Raw genomic sequence first — 18069 nt, 5'->3', positions numbered from 1 at the left:
GGGCTGGAGGTAAAACCAAGAGAGCTACAGCTCAGAAAACAAGCACGGGGGTTTTTTCCTCTGGGTCAGAAATCTCGGGGAACTCCTAGCAGTTTTTGCGGGAAGAAGAGAGGGGGGCTGAGAAGGAAGATAACACAGAAACACCCTAGGCTCACATACTGTATATTGACCTTTCTCATCTTTCTGTGGAGGAATGGCACAGAAGAGGCATGTAGCTATGGGAACAGCCACACTGCTGAAGACAACAGCCGAGTGGGAACAAGGCTATCCTAAAGGGAGATCCATCCGCACCAGGCACAAGGCTTCCTCAAGGAGGGTCCAGCGTTGGCTGTGACACCTCAGGGGTTACATCCCCCAGGGGGCTCCTCTACTCCCCAGCCCCATCTTTCTGGAAGTAAAAGTAGCCACGGATCACTACAAAGGGCCAGTTTCTAAGGGGTGTGGAAAACCTAGACCTAGGGCCAGTTAAGAGCACAGTGTCTTACCTAATGGGCCAGTGTCCCGCAACTCAGAATTAGGCAGAGCTAAGACGCCTTTAGTGGACTGGGAGGGCCCAGCTAGAAGGCCTCTGGAACAGTCAGAGGTGTCAAACAACAAGGCAACCTGGGACCAGAAATTCTCCAGGGAAGGAAATAGTCTGAGATCTTGACAAAGTTATTATCAAAGATATTTGCGTAGTATGGACATTCCTCTCATATTTGTTTTGGGGGAAGAGAGAGTTTGCAATATTTTGAAAGCTCCCACCTCTGTCTTCGCTGTCTTCCTTCCTTTGCCACCCATTTGCCACCAGTGTCTGTGTCTCCATGAGCCCTGGCAAGCCTAACTCCCACATACCTAGGGCCATTGGCATGCTCCCCCTGACCTTGAACATTTCCTTTGCTACACTCTGTGCTCATCCTCCCTCTCATCTTTTGTACACGAATCCTGAACTCTTCAGCTCGGCTGTCCTCAAGACTTAACTACAAGCCAGGTGCAATCGTGAAACCTCTTTCCTCAGGCAAATGGGAGGGTTTAGATGCTTCTAAACAGCCTACACTGAGCTTAGGCCTAGGCCATTGTTGAAGCTGAGCATCATCAGCTACTGTTGTTAAGGGTAATGAGAGTCATCCCTCACCGTCAGGGTGAACCTGTTTCGACTCATTCAGTCTTCAGCACAGATGGCTAACAGTCACTTCTGCGCTGTTGAATTACGGCCCTAAAGAGGCTCAATCACAGCTCTTCAGTCATCGCTGCACCCTGGACACCGCCACTCTCCGAGTCCTAACCAACTGCTGGACTCCTGACCAACTGGAGGACCCAAGTGGGGGCCTTCACCCAGGAAACCAGGAGCAGCTGCTGTCCCCTTTGCCTCTCTGTTCTGAGACCTCTCAGGCTTCCCTGCACAGCAGGCCTCCCCTCTCTCTTCCTTCCCAGCTTTATCCTTTTCTTTATAACCTTTTAAATTGTTTTTATTGAGCTATGTATTTTTCTCCACTCCCCTCCCTTCCTTCCCCCTCCTCTTCTATCCTCTCCCATGATCCCCATGCTCCCAATTTACTCAGGAGATCTTGTCTTTTTCTACTTCCCATATAGATTAGATCCATGTATGTCTCTCTTAGGGTTATCTTTGTTGTAGGTTCTCTGGGTTTGTGAATTGTAGGCTGGTTTTTCTTTGCTTTATGTCTAAAAGCCACTTATGAGTGAGTATATATTATATATGTCTTTCTGAGTCTTTACCTCACTGAGGATGGTTTTTTTCCTAGATCGATCCATTGGCCCTCAAATTTCAAGATTTTTTTTCTGCGGTGTAGTACTCCATTGTGTAAATGTATCACTTTTTCCTTATCCATTCTTCGATCAAGGGGCATTCAGGTTGTTTCCAGGTTCTGGCTTATGACAAATAATGCTGCTAGGAACATAGTTGAGCACATGTCCTTGTGGTATGATTGAGCATCCTTTGGATATATACCCAAAAGTGGTATTGCTGGGTCTTAAGGAAGGTTGTTATCTAATTTTCTGAGAAATCACCATACAGATATCCAAAGGGGCTGTACCAGTTTGCACTCCCACCAACAATGGAGGAGTGTTCCCTTTACCCTACATCCTCTCCAGCATAAGCTGTCATCAGTGTTTTTGATGTTGGCCATTCTTACAGGTGTAAGATGGAATCTCAGAGTTGTTTTGATTTGCATGTCTTTGATGACTAATGATGTTGAACATTTCCTTAAGTGTCTTTCAGTCATTTTAGATTCCTCTGTTGAGAGTTCTCTGTTTGGGCCTGTGCCCCATTTTTTATTGGATTTTTTTTTTTTTTTTGATGACCAATTTCTTGAGTTCTTTGTATATTTTGGAGATCAGACCTCTGTCTGATGTGGGGTTGGTGAAGACCTTTTCACATTCTGTAGTCTGTCTTTTTGTCTTTTTGATCGTGTCCTCTGCTTTACAGAAGCTTCTCAGTTTCAGGAGGTCCCATTTATTAATTGTTGCTACTAGGGTTATATTTAGAAAGTGGTCTCCTATGCCAATGCTTTCAAGTGTACTTTCCACTTTTTCTTCTATGAGGTTCAGTGTCTTTATAGCTTTTACTTCAATATTTCATTCTTATTTTAAACATTTATTTGTTTATTATTAGTTCCTACTAGGATGCCAATTCTAAGGATTTTTCTGTTCTGTCCACAAATTCTTCCTCACTTCCGGGTAGAATGCATGGCAGTCTCACTATAGCTGTTATATAAATGGTCAAAGCAACATATTTCATCTTACACCAGTGTTTTCCAACGCCATAGCCTCTACAGAGTCCTCATTAACATGCTACCTTCACTGTCCCCTTCCTCTCACTCATGTCCCTTGCCTGGAGTACAGCTCTGTGAGCACAGATATCTGTTACTGGACCGTAGGTCATTAGAAGCCCAGTGAACTCAAATGGCACCAAAAACCCTTAGTGTGACTGCAGTGTGGGAGCTTGGGCACACTGTCATGGCCTTCTCATGTGACCAAACACCCAGCTCACAGGGGTTTGAGCCCTACTTCTCCTCTCTCTTTGAAGTTCCTAATACGACTTGAGTTGTGTCTTTTTTGCTATGAGGGATGTTTACTGAATAATCAAAGCATCGTGTTCCCCAGTCGCTTTCCAAAGGCCCAAACTACGGTCATGTCAGAGGATAGCTCTAGTGACACAGTAGGTGCAGGTAACATTTTCTCCCAAGGGGAAGAATAAATCAAGTAGGAGAAGAAATGCCTCAAATTCTTGAAACTTGGTTGCCGAGTCTGACACTGCGACCAAGAAAGCTGGACCACTCTACATTAGCATCACCCTGAGCCCGGCGGAGATGGTCTTGGTCTCTCCGTGACCATTTCAATCCTATCTCCTATCCACATGGCAACATAAGGGCAGACATATTTATTTCCTATTGCAAAACCCATAAACAAACATTTCCCTGGTGGGTGCTGTTACTTACTTTCCATTGTAGGACCTAAAAAATAAAACCTTGTTTTACTCAGAGGACCAGTCTTCCTTTTAGTTACAGCAGGAACACGGCATCGAAGCGAACTTTCTTAGGCCAGGAAGACAGACTAGACAGAATCTTTAGCAAAGTTATTTACAAATGGTGACAATGTACCTGATGGGGCTGAGCACCCAAGTAAGACACAGGAAAAGAAGAATTCCTCAAGGTTCCTTCCTTGGCTCAGCCTTCATTTCCCCTTCAATCGTCTCTTCCAGTTTTCTCACTTCAACCAAGGATTTGAAAAACTACTCTCAGCCTTTGTTCTCCCTAGAGCCATTTCTGTCCAGAGACCATCGAGACTTATTAGCAAGCAACACAGATCCAAAACCAAGGCCATGGTCCTTCCCTCGCAAGCTCTCACCAACCTGTTCCTTCTCTAGTGTCTGCAGCTTCGTGTTTGTTTTTAGCCAGTCTTAGGTCCAGAGATCCTTCAGACCGCTCCTGGCTGTGCTTCCATCATCTGAGTCCTCTATTTCTGCTGTAGCTGTCGCGGGTCAGGCCTCCTTTATCTCACACTTGATCACTCCATGGATGGCCGTCTTGCATCTAAGATGTCCTCTAACACTCATCCAGGAACCAGCACTATTTTATCAATGCGCCCAGAACATCTTGTGTGGCTCCTAATGCCTACCAAATGAGCTCCTTGCCCTCCTATTTTGGGTCCTCTGAGTCTCTAACAAACCTTTTGTTCCTACCTATTGTAAGCCATTTTCCTGTTTGTCTATCCTAAACACCAACAAACAGTAGTTAAGCTTCCCGTACATCATGCCCTTTCATGGTTTACTTGGGTCTCCCATTCGCACTTATTAAAATCCTACTTGCCGTTGTTGGTCTGGCTAAAACTGTCACCTCTTCTGTGAGGCCAATCATTCATTCCTCAGCAAATATTAAATATTTATTCTCCAATACACACCAGGTCTTTTCAGAGCAGGACTTTCTTCCCTGTACACTCTTGTGAACACACTCACATCCCCTGCAATATCACAGACTTCTCAAGATCTCTCTCCTCTCCTCTTCCCTTCCTTTCCTTCCTTCCCTCTCTCCCGCCCTTCCTCTCTCCTTTCCTCCCTCCCTTCCTTCTTCCTCCCTCTCTCCTATTCCATTCATTTTAGCAGTACTGGGAACTGAACCATGGACCTTGCACACATACTAAGCGAACACTACCTCTGAGCTCTCTTGTTTATTTTTATATCTCCAACATTTCCTGATACTTTACCCTGCAAATACTGGGTATTCAATAATGCTTACTGAATCAAATGAGATTTATGATATGTATGGTTTTGATACTGGTTAGTTTAACTCTTCTATGATTCTCCCACTGCCAATGTACACATGTCTAGAGAGAAGTGAAAGTAAACTCGTGATGCTGCTTAGAGGCCATAAGCCTATCATTATGGTTTGCTCTCTGCCATTCACGTCATTGGAAAAAGAGCTTTGAAAAGGATCTCATGCCAGAAGGGAAAAAATTATTTTCTAGCAGCCTTTGACAGTATTGTATGATTGTTGAGCAGCCAGTTTTCATTTCTTCTGTTTGACTGATCTATTGATATTTCTGTTTGTAATCGCTCAATAACTGGTTGGGAGAGAGGAGTGGAAGACAAAGCGCATGGTGGGAGGAGGAACCCAATGGAGAATAAAACATTTGTCCAAACAACTTTGGCCATCACAGCAATGTCACAGACATTCAAAATGTGGCAACATGCCTCAAAGAAATGTCCCTTTCTCTACAATTACTGCTAAACGGATAGACTCCTACCTAGCCTCTTACGATGTTCACTCTGGTGACTGTCCAATCGTTCAAAGATGCTGAGGTGCTACTGAGGATAAGGTTCTTGGATGGAGGCAGTACCCTCCTTCTACTTTTACTGCCATTGCAAGGCACCTTGCTGTGCCACTGGGAGCCACTGGATGCAAATCCAAGAAAATGAGATTTGCAATTTTGCATCGATAGCCAGTTAACGTAGGAGGGAAAGGTCCCCTTTGCCACTTCTGAAGCAAACAAATATCGCATGTGGCGATTTCGGCAGCTGCATTAGTTGGTGAAAATTGATGCACATTTCATGTGTCAGAGAGCTGAATCCCAGAGAATGGAGCCAGCCTCCCAGAAAATGGTTTCTTTATATAGTTCCATCCATTCATTGTTTGATTGGACTTTCTGTATATTAAATTCAAGCTGTTCTGCCACTCACGGGCATTATGATGCGTTGGTTGGGTGGGAAGTGATGAAGGTGATGGGTTTTACAGCATCACATTACAAAGGAGGCGTCCCCGGCCTCATCCATCTCTCCATCAACTAGCTTGCGTGTGAGGTGGCACTTATATTAAAACGATTTTTCTGATTCAGTTTAATGACACTCATTCAAGTCCTGGCACCCAGAATATGATTACATGAGTTAAGTGCAATCTTCTTGTGCCCAGTCATGGTCTGCCAAGGCTGGGCTCTCTTCCCATGCTGTCCCACCTTCCCACACGCCTGCCATTTGTACTGGTATGCTCTGAAGGAAACAGGATGGACAAACAGGAAACCAAACATGGAGTCAGTAGAACAGATACCCCCAAACATAGGAGGAACTCCTTTCTCAAAGCGAATCTTTTCTAGAAGCTAGTCTGAGGTCAACAGTACGCACTCTTTCCAAAGGAGATCTCTGGGGGACTGCTACTTCCCGGAAGAAAAACTGGGACTTGAACATCACCGAAAGAAGAATCTTTGTGAACAGGTATTCCAGTGTTAGGGTCCTAGAAATGGCTAGTTGTATGCAGGCTCATATGCCCAAAGATGGTGGAAGGTTACTCTACTTGAGTCCTTGACTCAGAACTCCCAGCCCTTGTGGGGTGTGGTCTGGAGCCGTGCACACCCCAGGACAAGCATTCCTTCCTGGGTGTGAGAACTGAACACATTCAGGCCGCCGATGAGGGGCTCTCCCCTGGCTGAGGAGGGAGGAGGAGGGCCCTCTGCTTTTTGTTTACAGTATTTCAAGGCAGAATAATTGTGGTTCCTTGGGAAGAATCATGTTAGTGTTTACTGGTGTGTTTAAAGAAAGAAGCACAAACAAAGCCGAGCAGAGAGAGGTTGGGATTGATTTCCAGACATCCTGGAAGGGAGGCTGTGAAATGAACACCAGCGTGGAAACTCTTTTCCAAAAACTGGTGATCTGAATTGCCAGCTCAGAAAGCAAAGGCCGGGTAAGATCTCTCCACCCCACCCCCCACCGTATGAGGCACCTGAGTGACTCAAGCTTCATCCCTGTGAGTCAACCTTTTCTGCAGTTCAGTCTCAGAGAGGCCTCCGTGTCAGAGCCAAGGCTGGCCCCTCATGATGGTGTAAGCACAGGCTAGCTGATCACACACTTCGCACTATGGCCTGGGCAGGAGAAAGGGTGAGCTCCATCCAGTTTTCCACCCTGCCGCCAGCCTGCACTATCCCTCTTTCTGATGTTGCGACTCCAAGTTGGCGCTCTAGGCTTACTGGTTCCCAGCTGATGTCTTAGCTGCCCCGGGCTTTGAATCTCCCTACAAGCCTCTTCTTGCCAAATGCTTCCCCCAAGGGTATGGAAGATCTTCATGGCTTAATCTGCTGTAACTTTTCAGCTGGTTTAGTGGGAAAACGGCTATTGAATACTTCCTGAGAAACTTCCTGATGTTTCTACTTTTAAAGTGTGCTTGTGGGGGGGGGGGCAGTCTACTTGTTAGTGCCTATAAGTAGATACACACACACACGTGTGTGTGTGTGTGTGTGTGTGTGTGTGTGTGTGTGTAAGAGAGAGTAGAAAACAGCGGTCAACTTCAGGACCTTTCCTCGATCTCCCTCCATCTTTACTTTTTAAGATGGAGTTTCTTACCTCAAGTGCCTCAACCCAACTCTGTTGACTGTCCAATGAGTTTACAGGAACCTACCTGTCTTCACACTCCCCTCCCGCCCCGTGCTGGGGCATACGTGTGCCACTGTGCCTAGTTTTTACGCAGGTTCTGGGGCTCTGAACTCAAGCCTCCATGGTTGCACGGCAGCCAGTGAGCTAATCTTCCTGCCCTCCGCCTCTAAATAGACAAGTATCTTTCAGTCCCTGATCTCTGCTGCATTCACCCATGATGCCACCACCATCCACGGCCTGGATTCTTCCCATGCTATTTTATGTTAAGGGATCAAGAAGGCCTCACAGATGCTGAGCAGAGACCTGAAGGGATATGGACAATATAGAGAAGAGCGTTCCAGTCAGAAGGAACAATACATGCAAAAGTCGTCAGGTAGAAGGGTCGTTAATATGCTATTCCTGGGATAGCAAGGAAATTCCTAACAGAGCTTCTGCAGGGAGGGGGGCAGGAGATCAGAAAGTTAATGGGAGAATCCTTCAAGCATGCTTCGTGTGACCACCATACCACCATGGCTCTGAACAGGAAGTCCCTCAAGCATTTTAAGCCTCTGCTCACTTCGCACTATGGCCTGGGCAGGAGAAAGAGTGAGCTCCATCCAGTTTTCCACCCTGCCGCCAGCCTGCACTATCCCTCTTTCTGATGTTGATGAGTTTCCCAGGGATCTGGCTGCTGGAGAGTAAGTCCACCCAGCTCTCCCTACGTGTCCTGCCATGTTTTATTCTTCTGTGGATCCTAATAGTGTGTGTTTGTTTGTTTATCTACTTACTGTATTGCCCTTCCCATTAGAATGCAAGCTGCACAGAATTGTTTCTTTACTGTTGAATTCTAGTGCCTAGAACTTAATAAGTATTTGGGGGAATAAACAGAGACATGAAGGGAACAGTGTTGGGTAGGAACTTACCTAGGGTTCCCTTTATGTTCCTCCCTAGCCCTGCGGTGTCTCAAGGTGACCATGGTTAAGTAGCCTAATACTATTTAAGGGCTCACGGCAAACACTCTTTGCAAGGAGTCTCAGCCCTCCCAAAGCTGAAGTTTCATTCAGTGTTTGTTCTCTGTCTGCTCTGCCCACAAACATCCTGCCTGACTTGACAGCATGGGTGATATCTGGAGAGGCCTGTGTTTGGTTCTCACATGGCCAGAAGTGGTTTGTGAATGGGGAAGTTGAAGCTGGGGAAGCCAAAGCACAAATCTGTTTAGTCAAACGATCGGGATGGATGCTCACTACACTATCACGCCCTGTGATCTTTGAAGATATGCACTTCAAGCCTTCACAATCTAGGGGGGAAATGCAGAAACAAAGTCAAGACAGGGTAGGACACCATGGTTGTGATGGGAGGAGGTGGTGACAGGGTAGGACACCAGGGCTGTGAGGGGAGGAGGTGGTGACAGGGTAGGACACCAGGGCTGTGGTGAGAGGTGGTGGTGACAGGGTAGGACACCATGGTTGTGATGGGAGGTGGTGGTGACAGGGTAGGACACCAGGGCTGTGAGGGGAGGTGGTGACAGGGTAGGATGCCAGGAGATGGTGGCAGAGGGTAGGACACTGGGACTGTCACAGGAGGCAAGAGGAACCCCAGATATTCAATAGCTAGGAAGACTTCTTAGAGAAAACAGTGGAACTTTACTTTTGGAAGATTGTCCTGAAGAAGAGAGATGCGCCTTGTTTGATTTATCTTGCATATTCACACTGGGATGGAATGCACTCATAGCGCTTGTTGTGTATTCTCAGAGTTGGCAATGCACAGGAAGCATCCACAGACATGGAAAGAACCAAAGACTCCTTGTTGAGATGTAAGTTTGTATCCTCTCTTGGGAATTTCAGCACCAGGGAACTATCAGTTAAGAAATGCCAACAAACAAAAACAAACAACCCAAAGGTCACTCATTCTCAGAATGTTCTGTGAGCAGTCCTGGGGTCAGGGCTCCACCCCACACACTATTTAGACCGAGGTATGATGATCCCTGTGGAAGTACAGACAGAACACTGAAAATGGAAGAGTTCATGAAAACACATCTTAGACAAGCTCCATTTCTGGCACTGGAGAGCCTGACCCAGAACCCCAACCCGCAGTGTTCTCTCTCCATCCCTGACTTCCAGAGTCTTCCTGCCTCCTGGGACCTCAGACAGCTGCCCTCCAGGATAAGGTTTTAAAGGGAAATACAAATCACCTGGAGACTGCTACACACTTGGAAGAAGTAAAAAAAAAAAAAAAAAAAAATCGATTCTGCTTTTGTTAAAGTGATTTTTGGACACTGTCAGAAATGCTCTCATCTCAGAGCACGGGGTGACAGACAGGTTGCCGATGACAATTATGTAAGTCAGGAGCAGGCTGCTGCATACCTTCCCCCACCTTTCCCAGGCCCAATTCCCCTCTTTAAGAAGTCCAAGAGCAGTCCACTCCAGATGTCCTGAAGTCAGCACCACCCCCAGCTTTTGAGAATGCACACCCAAAGGCTCCCAGCTTCTCTTTTTCCCCACATCCTAACCTGAGCTGCCTCAAGGACCTACTCAGGACTTGCTCCAGGTCAGCCACAGTGCTAAGCAAAGCCAAGCGAAATTAAGAAGGGAAATTTGCTTTGACATAACTCACCTCATATAATACATTCCCAAACTAGTTATGCTGGTCTTATTTAATATTGGGAGTTCCACGTTATCCCTTTCCTCTATTAACTGAGATAATTGGGGATTTGTTTTATTTATAGCATCAATTATGAACACGGAAATTAATCCTTGAATGGTGCATTTGGGATCTCAACTGTCAAGGGAGCAGAAGGGAAACCTGGGCACAGCTCAGGGGTCTTTCCTACCGGCACAGGAGCCTGCCAAGGAAAGACATCTTCAAGCCTGGGTGATAATTTGGGCTGTCATTTGTTCTTGTGTGCGTAAAGTATTTTGAAATATTAAATAAATGGTGATAATTGGCTTCAGGAGATCCTTCCCTGGGGGACGTCTACTGATACCTGAGAGAGGTAGTGGGAAGCAGGCAGAGATGGCAACCGGAGCCTGGCAGAGCAGATACTTTTGCTTGTATCGGTGCTCAGCATGTTGGCTGGTACTGCTTTGAGAAGGAGATGAAGATAGTACCGTTGATTAGAGATGGGAGCTTAGGGAGGCGAAGGGCAAGGGGAGCCACAGGCATGGTGGGTATATGCTGGGAGCTCCTGGAAGCAACTGGACCACTGCAGAGCTGGTCCTTCATCCTTCTTGGTCACATGGAGCTCAAATTCAACATAGAGGGAAAAAAAAAAGAACTTCCTTCAATGGTCGATCAGGACTAAAACTAGCCAGTGAATGTGGTTTGGAAGGAAGCCAGCCAGGAGAGAGGGGAAACTTTCCAGCGTTGAGCCAGAAAGTCCCCTAGTAAGGGCAAGAAGCTCCATGTGGTCCTGTAGCATCTCAGTGGACAACACATCAGTCAAGTCTGCTCTCCTCTCTCCCGGAGCAGCAGAGCTGAGACACAGCATCCAGGGCTGGAGTTGCTGCAGGGTTGCAGGCTCAAACCTTCAATTTACCCTCAAGAAAGGACAGATACATCTAGAAGAGACTGAGAACAATATCAGGCCAAGTAAATGAGGAAGGTGCCCCATTTACGCTGACCCCTCCATTAAAATGCATTTTGCCAAGCACCTGCTATGTAGAGCTAAACAAACGAGCCAGGTAATGGTGCCAACTGCCAGCTCAGGTCAAAGTCAAAGTAGCTTGATCTAGCACGGAGGTACGGTCAGAGCGGAAGCAAGGAAACGAGACTGCTGTCTTGTAACTTGTCTGCACAGAAGAGAGAGAAGACTAAAGGCTCCCTTTCTGGCCCGTTTAGTCGCCTCTCGGAAGCTAGACATTTCGATGTATTGGGACCGAGAGCTAAGCCTGTTCATCACTGGGGGTGGAGTGAGGAGGTTCAGGGCCTGCAAGGGAGCCACGCCTGTGCCCAGTGTGGGCGGAGTCTTTTCCTCCTCACGTGCCTTCTCCTGCAGTCTTCCCGCACCCTGCTTTACCTCTGAGAAAATAAACGAGAGGCCAACACTGCCTACCCCACCCCCTGATGCTGAACACTGAAGGAAATCAACCATTACCCCACAGTAAAACTAGCAGTAAAACTCCAAGTTTAGCTATGAAAACAGCCATTGATCTCTGACGCAGTCTTCTGGTCTGTCTAGAAGGAAATGTGTGATGGGTAAAGTCTCTGCGTGCCCAGGATAGTGCCTGCAAGCGGATGCTTTCTTGACGTGACTAGAAGGGAATATTACATTCGAAGGTCATCTAAAAAAGCAATAAGCCCCAGGTCTGGCTTCTACTGGAGGCCACGATGGAGTGGGGGCAGTGGGACGTGGGACAAGGAGAAAGGACGTTGAAGGTGTATAGCGGTATTTGAGAATCGCCTGTGACTCTGGGAAATTTATTGAATCCGTCTGAGCCTCACTTTCTGTATCTTTTTTTTGTAAAGATTTATTTATTTATTATGTATACAACATTCCTTCCATGTATGTTTGTATGCCAGAAGAGGGAACCAGATCTCATCACAGATGGTTGTGAGCCATCATGTGGTTGCTGGGAATTGAACTCAGGACCTTTGGAGGAGCAGGCAATGCTCTTAACCACTGAGCCATCTCTCCAGCCCCCAACCTTCTGTATCTTTAAAGAGTACAGAACTTCTCCTACCTTGCAAGGCTGCTGAGAGGACTTAAAGATAATATATGCGAAGAGCTCGGCACACCGCTGACACGCAGTAGACACCCAGATGCTATTATACTATTAGTAAAAAGTAATGGGCAGAAGGCCAGTGGCGCTCCTACTGATCCCATTTTAATTCTGACACCCATCAATCTGCCTGGTATGTATCGCAATGCAATACAAGTTCCTCCCTTTGGGGTCACGAGTCCCATCAAGAGGCAACTGGGGAGTCACGGATCCCCCATCAGGATCATGCTTGAGGGTTGGGATGAGATACCTGGGTTTCTTTAGGAAGGTGAAGGATGGCTAGGGTCTGCTAGAAGAGACAAACATGAAGCCAAGTACCTAGGTCACTTTATCCTGAACATCTCATGGTGCCCAAAGTTTACATCTGCCAGTTGATCCAAGAAAGGCGCAGTCTGAGTTAGACATTCATTCTGGTGGGCAGCTAGTCATTTGATGAGCACATATGTGGGCGTGTGTTCACCTGTGTATGCATGATGTATGGTGTGAGTGTGGGGTGTGTGTGTGTATGTGTGTGTGTGTGTGTGTGTGTGTGTGTGTGTGTGTGTGTGTGGTGTTGGGAGGAATGGCTGTATAGTTTTCTTTCGACAGACAGAGGTAAAGGGAATGAATGCCTGGATCAAACATGGCATTCACAAATGGACGGTGACATCCCTGGCTCCTCCCTGCTCCTCTCCTGTGGCAGGACGACAAATGCAATCACTTTAGAAGGTCCAATCACCTGCTCAGCTGGTCCCAATGAGCACACACAGCACTATGGAATAAACCTATGCCACCACAACAGGGTTTCAGCTAGGGGAAAAAAATTGAATTACCAGGATGCCACCAACTGAATTGTCAAAGACCAAATAAAAAGCTTCATGAATTCTCCATCAGCAATATAATGCTTCCTTTTCTAAGCAAATCTAGAGCCAGCGTATGAATTGTGGAGGGATTTTTTTATTAGTCTCCGAGGCTGAGGCAGAACCCCTCTGAAATCTATGTCTCCATAAAGCTGCCTTTATTTTTCTCTAATCCTGTTAGGATGAAGGCTTTAATCTCCTTCCTGGGACCCCTTTGTCTAATGGAAAGCTTCACACACCAGCACCATAAATGTATTTTTTGTGACCTCAGTGGAGTGGAGGGCTCAGAGATCTGGAAGGGAAATGTCGCTCGAGATCACACTGCACCGAGCACTTGTCTCTCCCTCTGAAGATAGTGCTGTCTGGCCACGTGACCCATCGAGACTGTTTCACAGGCACACAAGTAGGCTGGGTCATTCCCCCTCTGACTCCAGTTGATAAAACAAGCCTGCTCCTCTGTTAGTGAGAAAAAAAAAAAAAAAAAAAAAAGAAAGTGGTGCCTTGCTCTGCAAATAAATCCCCAAATCAGGGTCATGGGGAGAAATTCTAATAAGAGCGACCGAACCCATGAGTGTCTGTGGCAGCGGAAAGAAGAGAAAGCAGCTTGCAACTACGCTACCAAGGAGAGATGCAGGAAGGGCTCTGCATGTGCAGATTGCGCACCATTCACCCAACTTCTCCCAGCCTTCTGCCCCACCACCCGCCTGCTCTGTCTTCCTTCCCTGCATGGTTCTTCGAGACAACTCCACCCTGCCATCACACACAGCACACTGCTTGAGGAAAGACACAGCGACTTCATTTCCCATGTTTCATAAAACACATGCCTCACCCCTGCCCCAAGAGAATCAATTCAGAGCAAGTCACCACCCACAAACAAATCACTCGTTTCTTTTCTGACTGTTCCACTCCCTTGGCTTCCAAGAGTTGAATGAAGGCCTTTTGTCTCCAAACCTCCTCCCCTCAATCGTGATACACCACCTAAAGCTTTGTGATCAGACCAATCCAACTTCACCCTAGCCAGGCCAGTGACACCGACTTACCCCAGTGTAGTCATGGTGACGATGGTGTACCAGAAAGATGCAGGGATGCTTGTGAATTTGCTGGCAGAGGAGCCCTTCTCGGCATAAAACATCACAGTGGCAAAGATGATTATGGCCATGGTGAGGGAGAAGAGGAGAAAGCCCAGTTCCGAGGCACAGCTCTTCAGGGTATAGCCCAGGATCCGTAGGCCCTGGGAGTGTCGGGAGAACTTGAAGATCCTGAAGACACGGAAGACCCGGAGCGTGACGAAGGCCCCAGATACATCCTCGTTGTTGGTCATGACCAGGCCGATGTAATAGGGCATGATGGCCACCACGTCGATGATGCTCATCACACTGCGAATGAAACGGTATCGACTGGGCGCCGCAAAAAGCCGGAGGAGGTACTCCACTGTGAAGATCATGACGCAGGCAGTGTCCAGGCAGAAGAAGGCTACGGAGTAGCGTTCTCCACATGGCAGCTCCTTGCTCCCTGGCACCGTGCCGCACGGCACCGTCTCCACCACGTTGGTGATGACTGAGACGGCAATGAAGAAACCAGTCACGTAGTAGAAGACCAGGGCCAGGGTGCTGGTGTGTGGGTTCTCGAATGCCCGCCACATGGTCTGGCGGAAGCTGAGCGAGGGCATGGACTCCTGATTATTCTCAGAGTCATTGTCGTCCATGAGCCGCTCCGCGTTCTCCCGCTTGCGGTCTTTGTACTCCTCGTAGCAGCAGTCTCCAATGATCTCGGGGAGGATGCCATAGAAGGCCAGCTCATCGTCGTAGGCAGAGATACACTCGTAGCGCGGGTAGTGCAGTTTCCCGGTGCGGTAGAAGTTGAGCACGCAGCGGAACACTTCCGGGTCGCGGTCAAAGAAGTACTCCTTGGTGTCCTCATTGAAGAAGAACTCTTTCTCTGTGCTACCCAGCAGGGTGTCGGGGTAGCGCTCCAGAGTGGTCCTCCAGGTCTGGAACCGTCTTCCGCTCACGTTGAGGACGATCAGCTCGTCTTGCCGCTTGTTCTTGTCTGCTGGAGCGAGGGGCATGGGGCAATTGGCCACTGGCATCCACCCAATGGCTGCAGCCCGGGCAAAAGGCAGCCAGGCTGCAACTCCCGCCGCCATGGTGACTCCAGCTTTTGGGCTGGTAGCTGCTCAGACACTGTGCACACCAGCTTGAAGTTAGTTCTGTGACCCCTGGGGGATAGGAAAGATCAGAGAAAGGGCTGAGTCTTCCTTGATTGTTGGAGGATGGGACAAGGGGAGGGTCACTGAGTGAAACAGCAAGTCTCCAAGGCAAGATAAAACTGAAAGCACCCAAACAGGAAACTCTGATAGTGATGCAAGGTTAGTACCTCACAGGGGCTGTGCAAAGGGCCAGTTCATCAGAGGCTGCTGACTGATAAGTTGTCAAGCTGAGGTGGGGGGGTGGTGGTCCAGGAGTACTGGGAAGGAAAGCCTTGAACAGGAAGATCTGGGAAGATGGGTAATAATTAGCTCTGAAAGGTTATGGGTGTTATTGCGAATTTAAATTGGGAGAGGGTAAATGAGTTCTCATTAAACTAATTTAAAAGTGGGATAAACATGCTAATTTTTATTTCACTCTTCATCCACCGGGGTAATCAGAAATCGGGGTGCCAATGAAAGAGATCAAGTAAACACATTCTTTCTATTTCTCCCTGGTGGCAAGGAGACTGAGGCTGGGTTTAGATAATTCTGTCAAGGTGGGAGACCCCAGCAAGCCAAGAGCCAGTGAAGTTCTCCCCTGACTCCCTTGGAGAAAGCTTTCACTGGCAAATTGCTACTTACTCTTGAGGATGCTTGGCCTGGATCCTTGCCCTAGCAACCTACTGTCCAATTGCAGCCGCCAGAAGCACGATGAACAGACAGGGAAGGGTTGTGAGGTTGTACCGGGTCTCTCTCTCTCTCTCTCAACCAAATGAAGGCATTCTTGGGTTCTTGGTCCACCTGACTTCCACACTGTCTCTCTCCCACCGCAGAGCAAGCTGAGCCACGCTCACTGCCTTCCCTAGCTCCCTCGCCTCCTGTCTCCATCTGCCCAGAACCCAGAGTTCCCCATTACATAACAACACACCATCCCATGCCAGGCTCTCTCACCTGTCCTCTACCGCACCCTTCGGAGCTTCTTCAGGGCTGGGCACCCTTGCCCCTCATGCGCAGCTCTCTGCACCACATTCCCCATCACCTGTGAGGATGGAGGGAACAATGGCACGGAGGACTATATTTGGCTTGGGAAAGCAGATTTACCTTCCCAGATTTGGCTTTTTAAAGATGATAGTGAAATGACTCTGCAATCCCCAAATGTATACCATCTGTGGGAAGCCATGTGGTGACACAGAAACACACGTAACAGTGACGGGAAATTGTTTGGGGTTGGCACACTCAACTCCACTAATCCTAAACTGATCGCACCGCGCAGAGCCAAATCCTAGCTCAGTTATTTGGATTCTCTAGAACTCACTTGGTTTATTTCTGTATTGAAATAAACGAGGCAGAGGTGACTTCGGGAGTCTGTGGTGTTGTTTGTCAGCCTGGTTTTGGGGTTGGGTGACTTATTACACAGACTTGTGATGAACTTTGGCCTTCCTCTCTCCAGGAATGCTACTTCGCCTGCTTCTCCAGGCTCTAATGGTGCTTTTGCTCCTGAGCTGCTACTGGTCTTTCCTACCTGGATGCCTCTGAGACAGAAAAACTTATACTCTCTCCATTCCGAATGTTGCTCTTCACCTCCTGCCCACAGCATCCCTCACCCTAGGCCACTTACCCTGGCCATGGTTTATTTTAGTTTTAGTTTTTCAAGACAAGTTTTCTCTGTGGAACCCTGGCTGTCCTAGACCTCGCTCTGTAGACCAGGCTGGCCTTGAACTCACAAAGATCTTCCTACCTCTGCCTCCTGAGTGCTGGGATTAAAGGCATGCACCACCACCACCCAGCACCTGACCATGTTTTTTGTACTCTATTCCAAGGTTTGCCAAATAATAAAACACCATGAAAGACTGGCTCTCTGGGTCCTCCCTGCTGCTGGCATTCTGGTCTCACTCTCCCCATTCCTAGATTCCCCCCTTTTCCTTGGAATTCATTCTACTCAGAGCAATCTCCTTAAAGGAAGTTTCTGATTGGGCTTCACTCTGTAGCCTGTGAAATAAAACCCTAACTCCTTGGCCTGACATTCCAGCATCTTCATCCAGGGACCCAGCTTAACATATCAGCTAGGCAGTCCAGGTACCTCCCTAGCCTCTAACAACAAGAGCTGAGACGGGCTCACAAACAAACCTTGGATGTCTGTCTCTGGAGTATCTCCCCTGTCCCTCCACTTGCCTTGCTCATTAAAATCCTACCGGTTCTCCTTCTTGGTGATGCTTCCTCTTCTCCCAAGACTCTCCTTCCTTTAGGCTCTCTGCACTCTGCCTCTCTGCTCAAGCACCTGCCACGCCAAGCTTGGATTTCAGGTGCTTTATATCCTTTCATTAACAGTAGTGGCATCAACAGTAAGAAATGGCCAGATACTCGATGCAAGGAATTGCACTGTCTCCCATGCTATCTCATTTCATCCTCAAAGCAACCCCAGTCAGAAGAGTCTATGAATAAGAGAATCTAAGGCCTATCGATACCTAACGTTCTGATAACCCCGAAACACAGGTCCGGGATTTGACCTTGAATGGATGACTGAGCACTGACCACACCAGGCTCCGTACCTTCTGCATCCATAGACGGTTTCCACCAAGTCACCAAAACAACCCCTGTAGTTCTCATCTTACATATAAGGGAAAAGAGAGCTGAGGAGTGGCTGTGACTTCCTAAATGATTAGCAAATAGTCAGAACTGGCTGGGAGTCACGCTAGGCAGGACATGCCCTGGGACCCACAAAGATCTTTCTGGGCAAAGGCTTTCCATCTAGCCCAGCAAGTGGCAATAGTGTATGCAGTGCTTGAGCAGGTACCCGAGCCAGGACCGCTCTTTGGCAGATGCTGCTTGCGCTCTCTGTTTAATTCTATGCCTTGCTGCTGTTTCCTGGGGCTGTCAAGGGTGGCTGTTCTCTCTCTAAACAGTAAACTCTGAAGACAGAGCCGAATTGAAATCCTGAGAATTAAGTGTCTGCAGACTCACTGTAGGCTAGATAAGTGTCCTTGAGGAGTT

At 47.8% G+C, this 18069-nt stretch overlaps 1 protein-coding gene across 2 annotated transcripts in view; it reads right to left on the bottom strand.

The window, feature by feature from the left end:
- The window catches only part of Kcnd3 (potassium voltage-gated channel subfamily D member 3), a 228138-nt gene that overhangs the window by 205778 nt on the left and 4291 nt on the right, over positions 1–18069 (bottom strand). Inside the window, exons 2-3 of one of the 2 annotated variants that reach the window (XM_050157555.1) lie at positions 16030–16117; positions 13931–15108 (exon numbers count right to left, since the gene is read on the bottom strand). In XM_050157555.1, the coding sequence (XP_050013512.1) occupies positions 13931–15036 (1106 nt within the window). In that variant the 5' untranslated portion in view covers positions 15037–15108; positions 16030–16117. The remainder of the gene's footprint in view (positions 1–13930; positions 15109–16029; positions 16118–18069) is intronic. The other variant, XM_050157554.1, reaches the window with a different exon arrangement.

Source organism: Alexandromys fortis, unplaced genomic scaffold (genome assembly GCF_014885135.2).
Source record: "Alexandromys fortis isolate MF-2015 unplaced genomic scaffold, M_Fortis_MF-2015_v1.1 scaffold_78, whole genome shotgun sequence".
In the NCBI taxonomy this organism is placed as follows: domain Eukaryota; kingdom Metazoa; phylum Chordata; class Mammalia; order Rodentia; family Cricetidae; genus Alexandromys; species Alexandromys fortis.
This window is presented reverse-complemented; position numbering and strand designations above follow the sequence as displayed.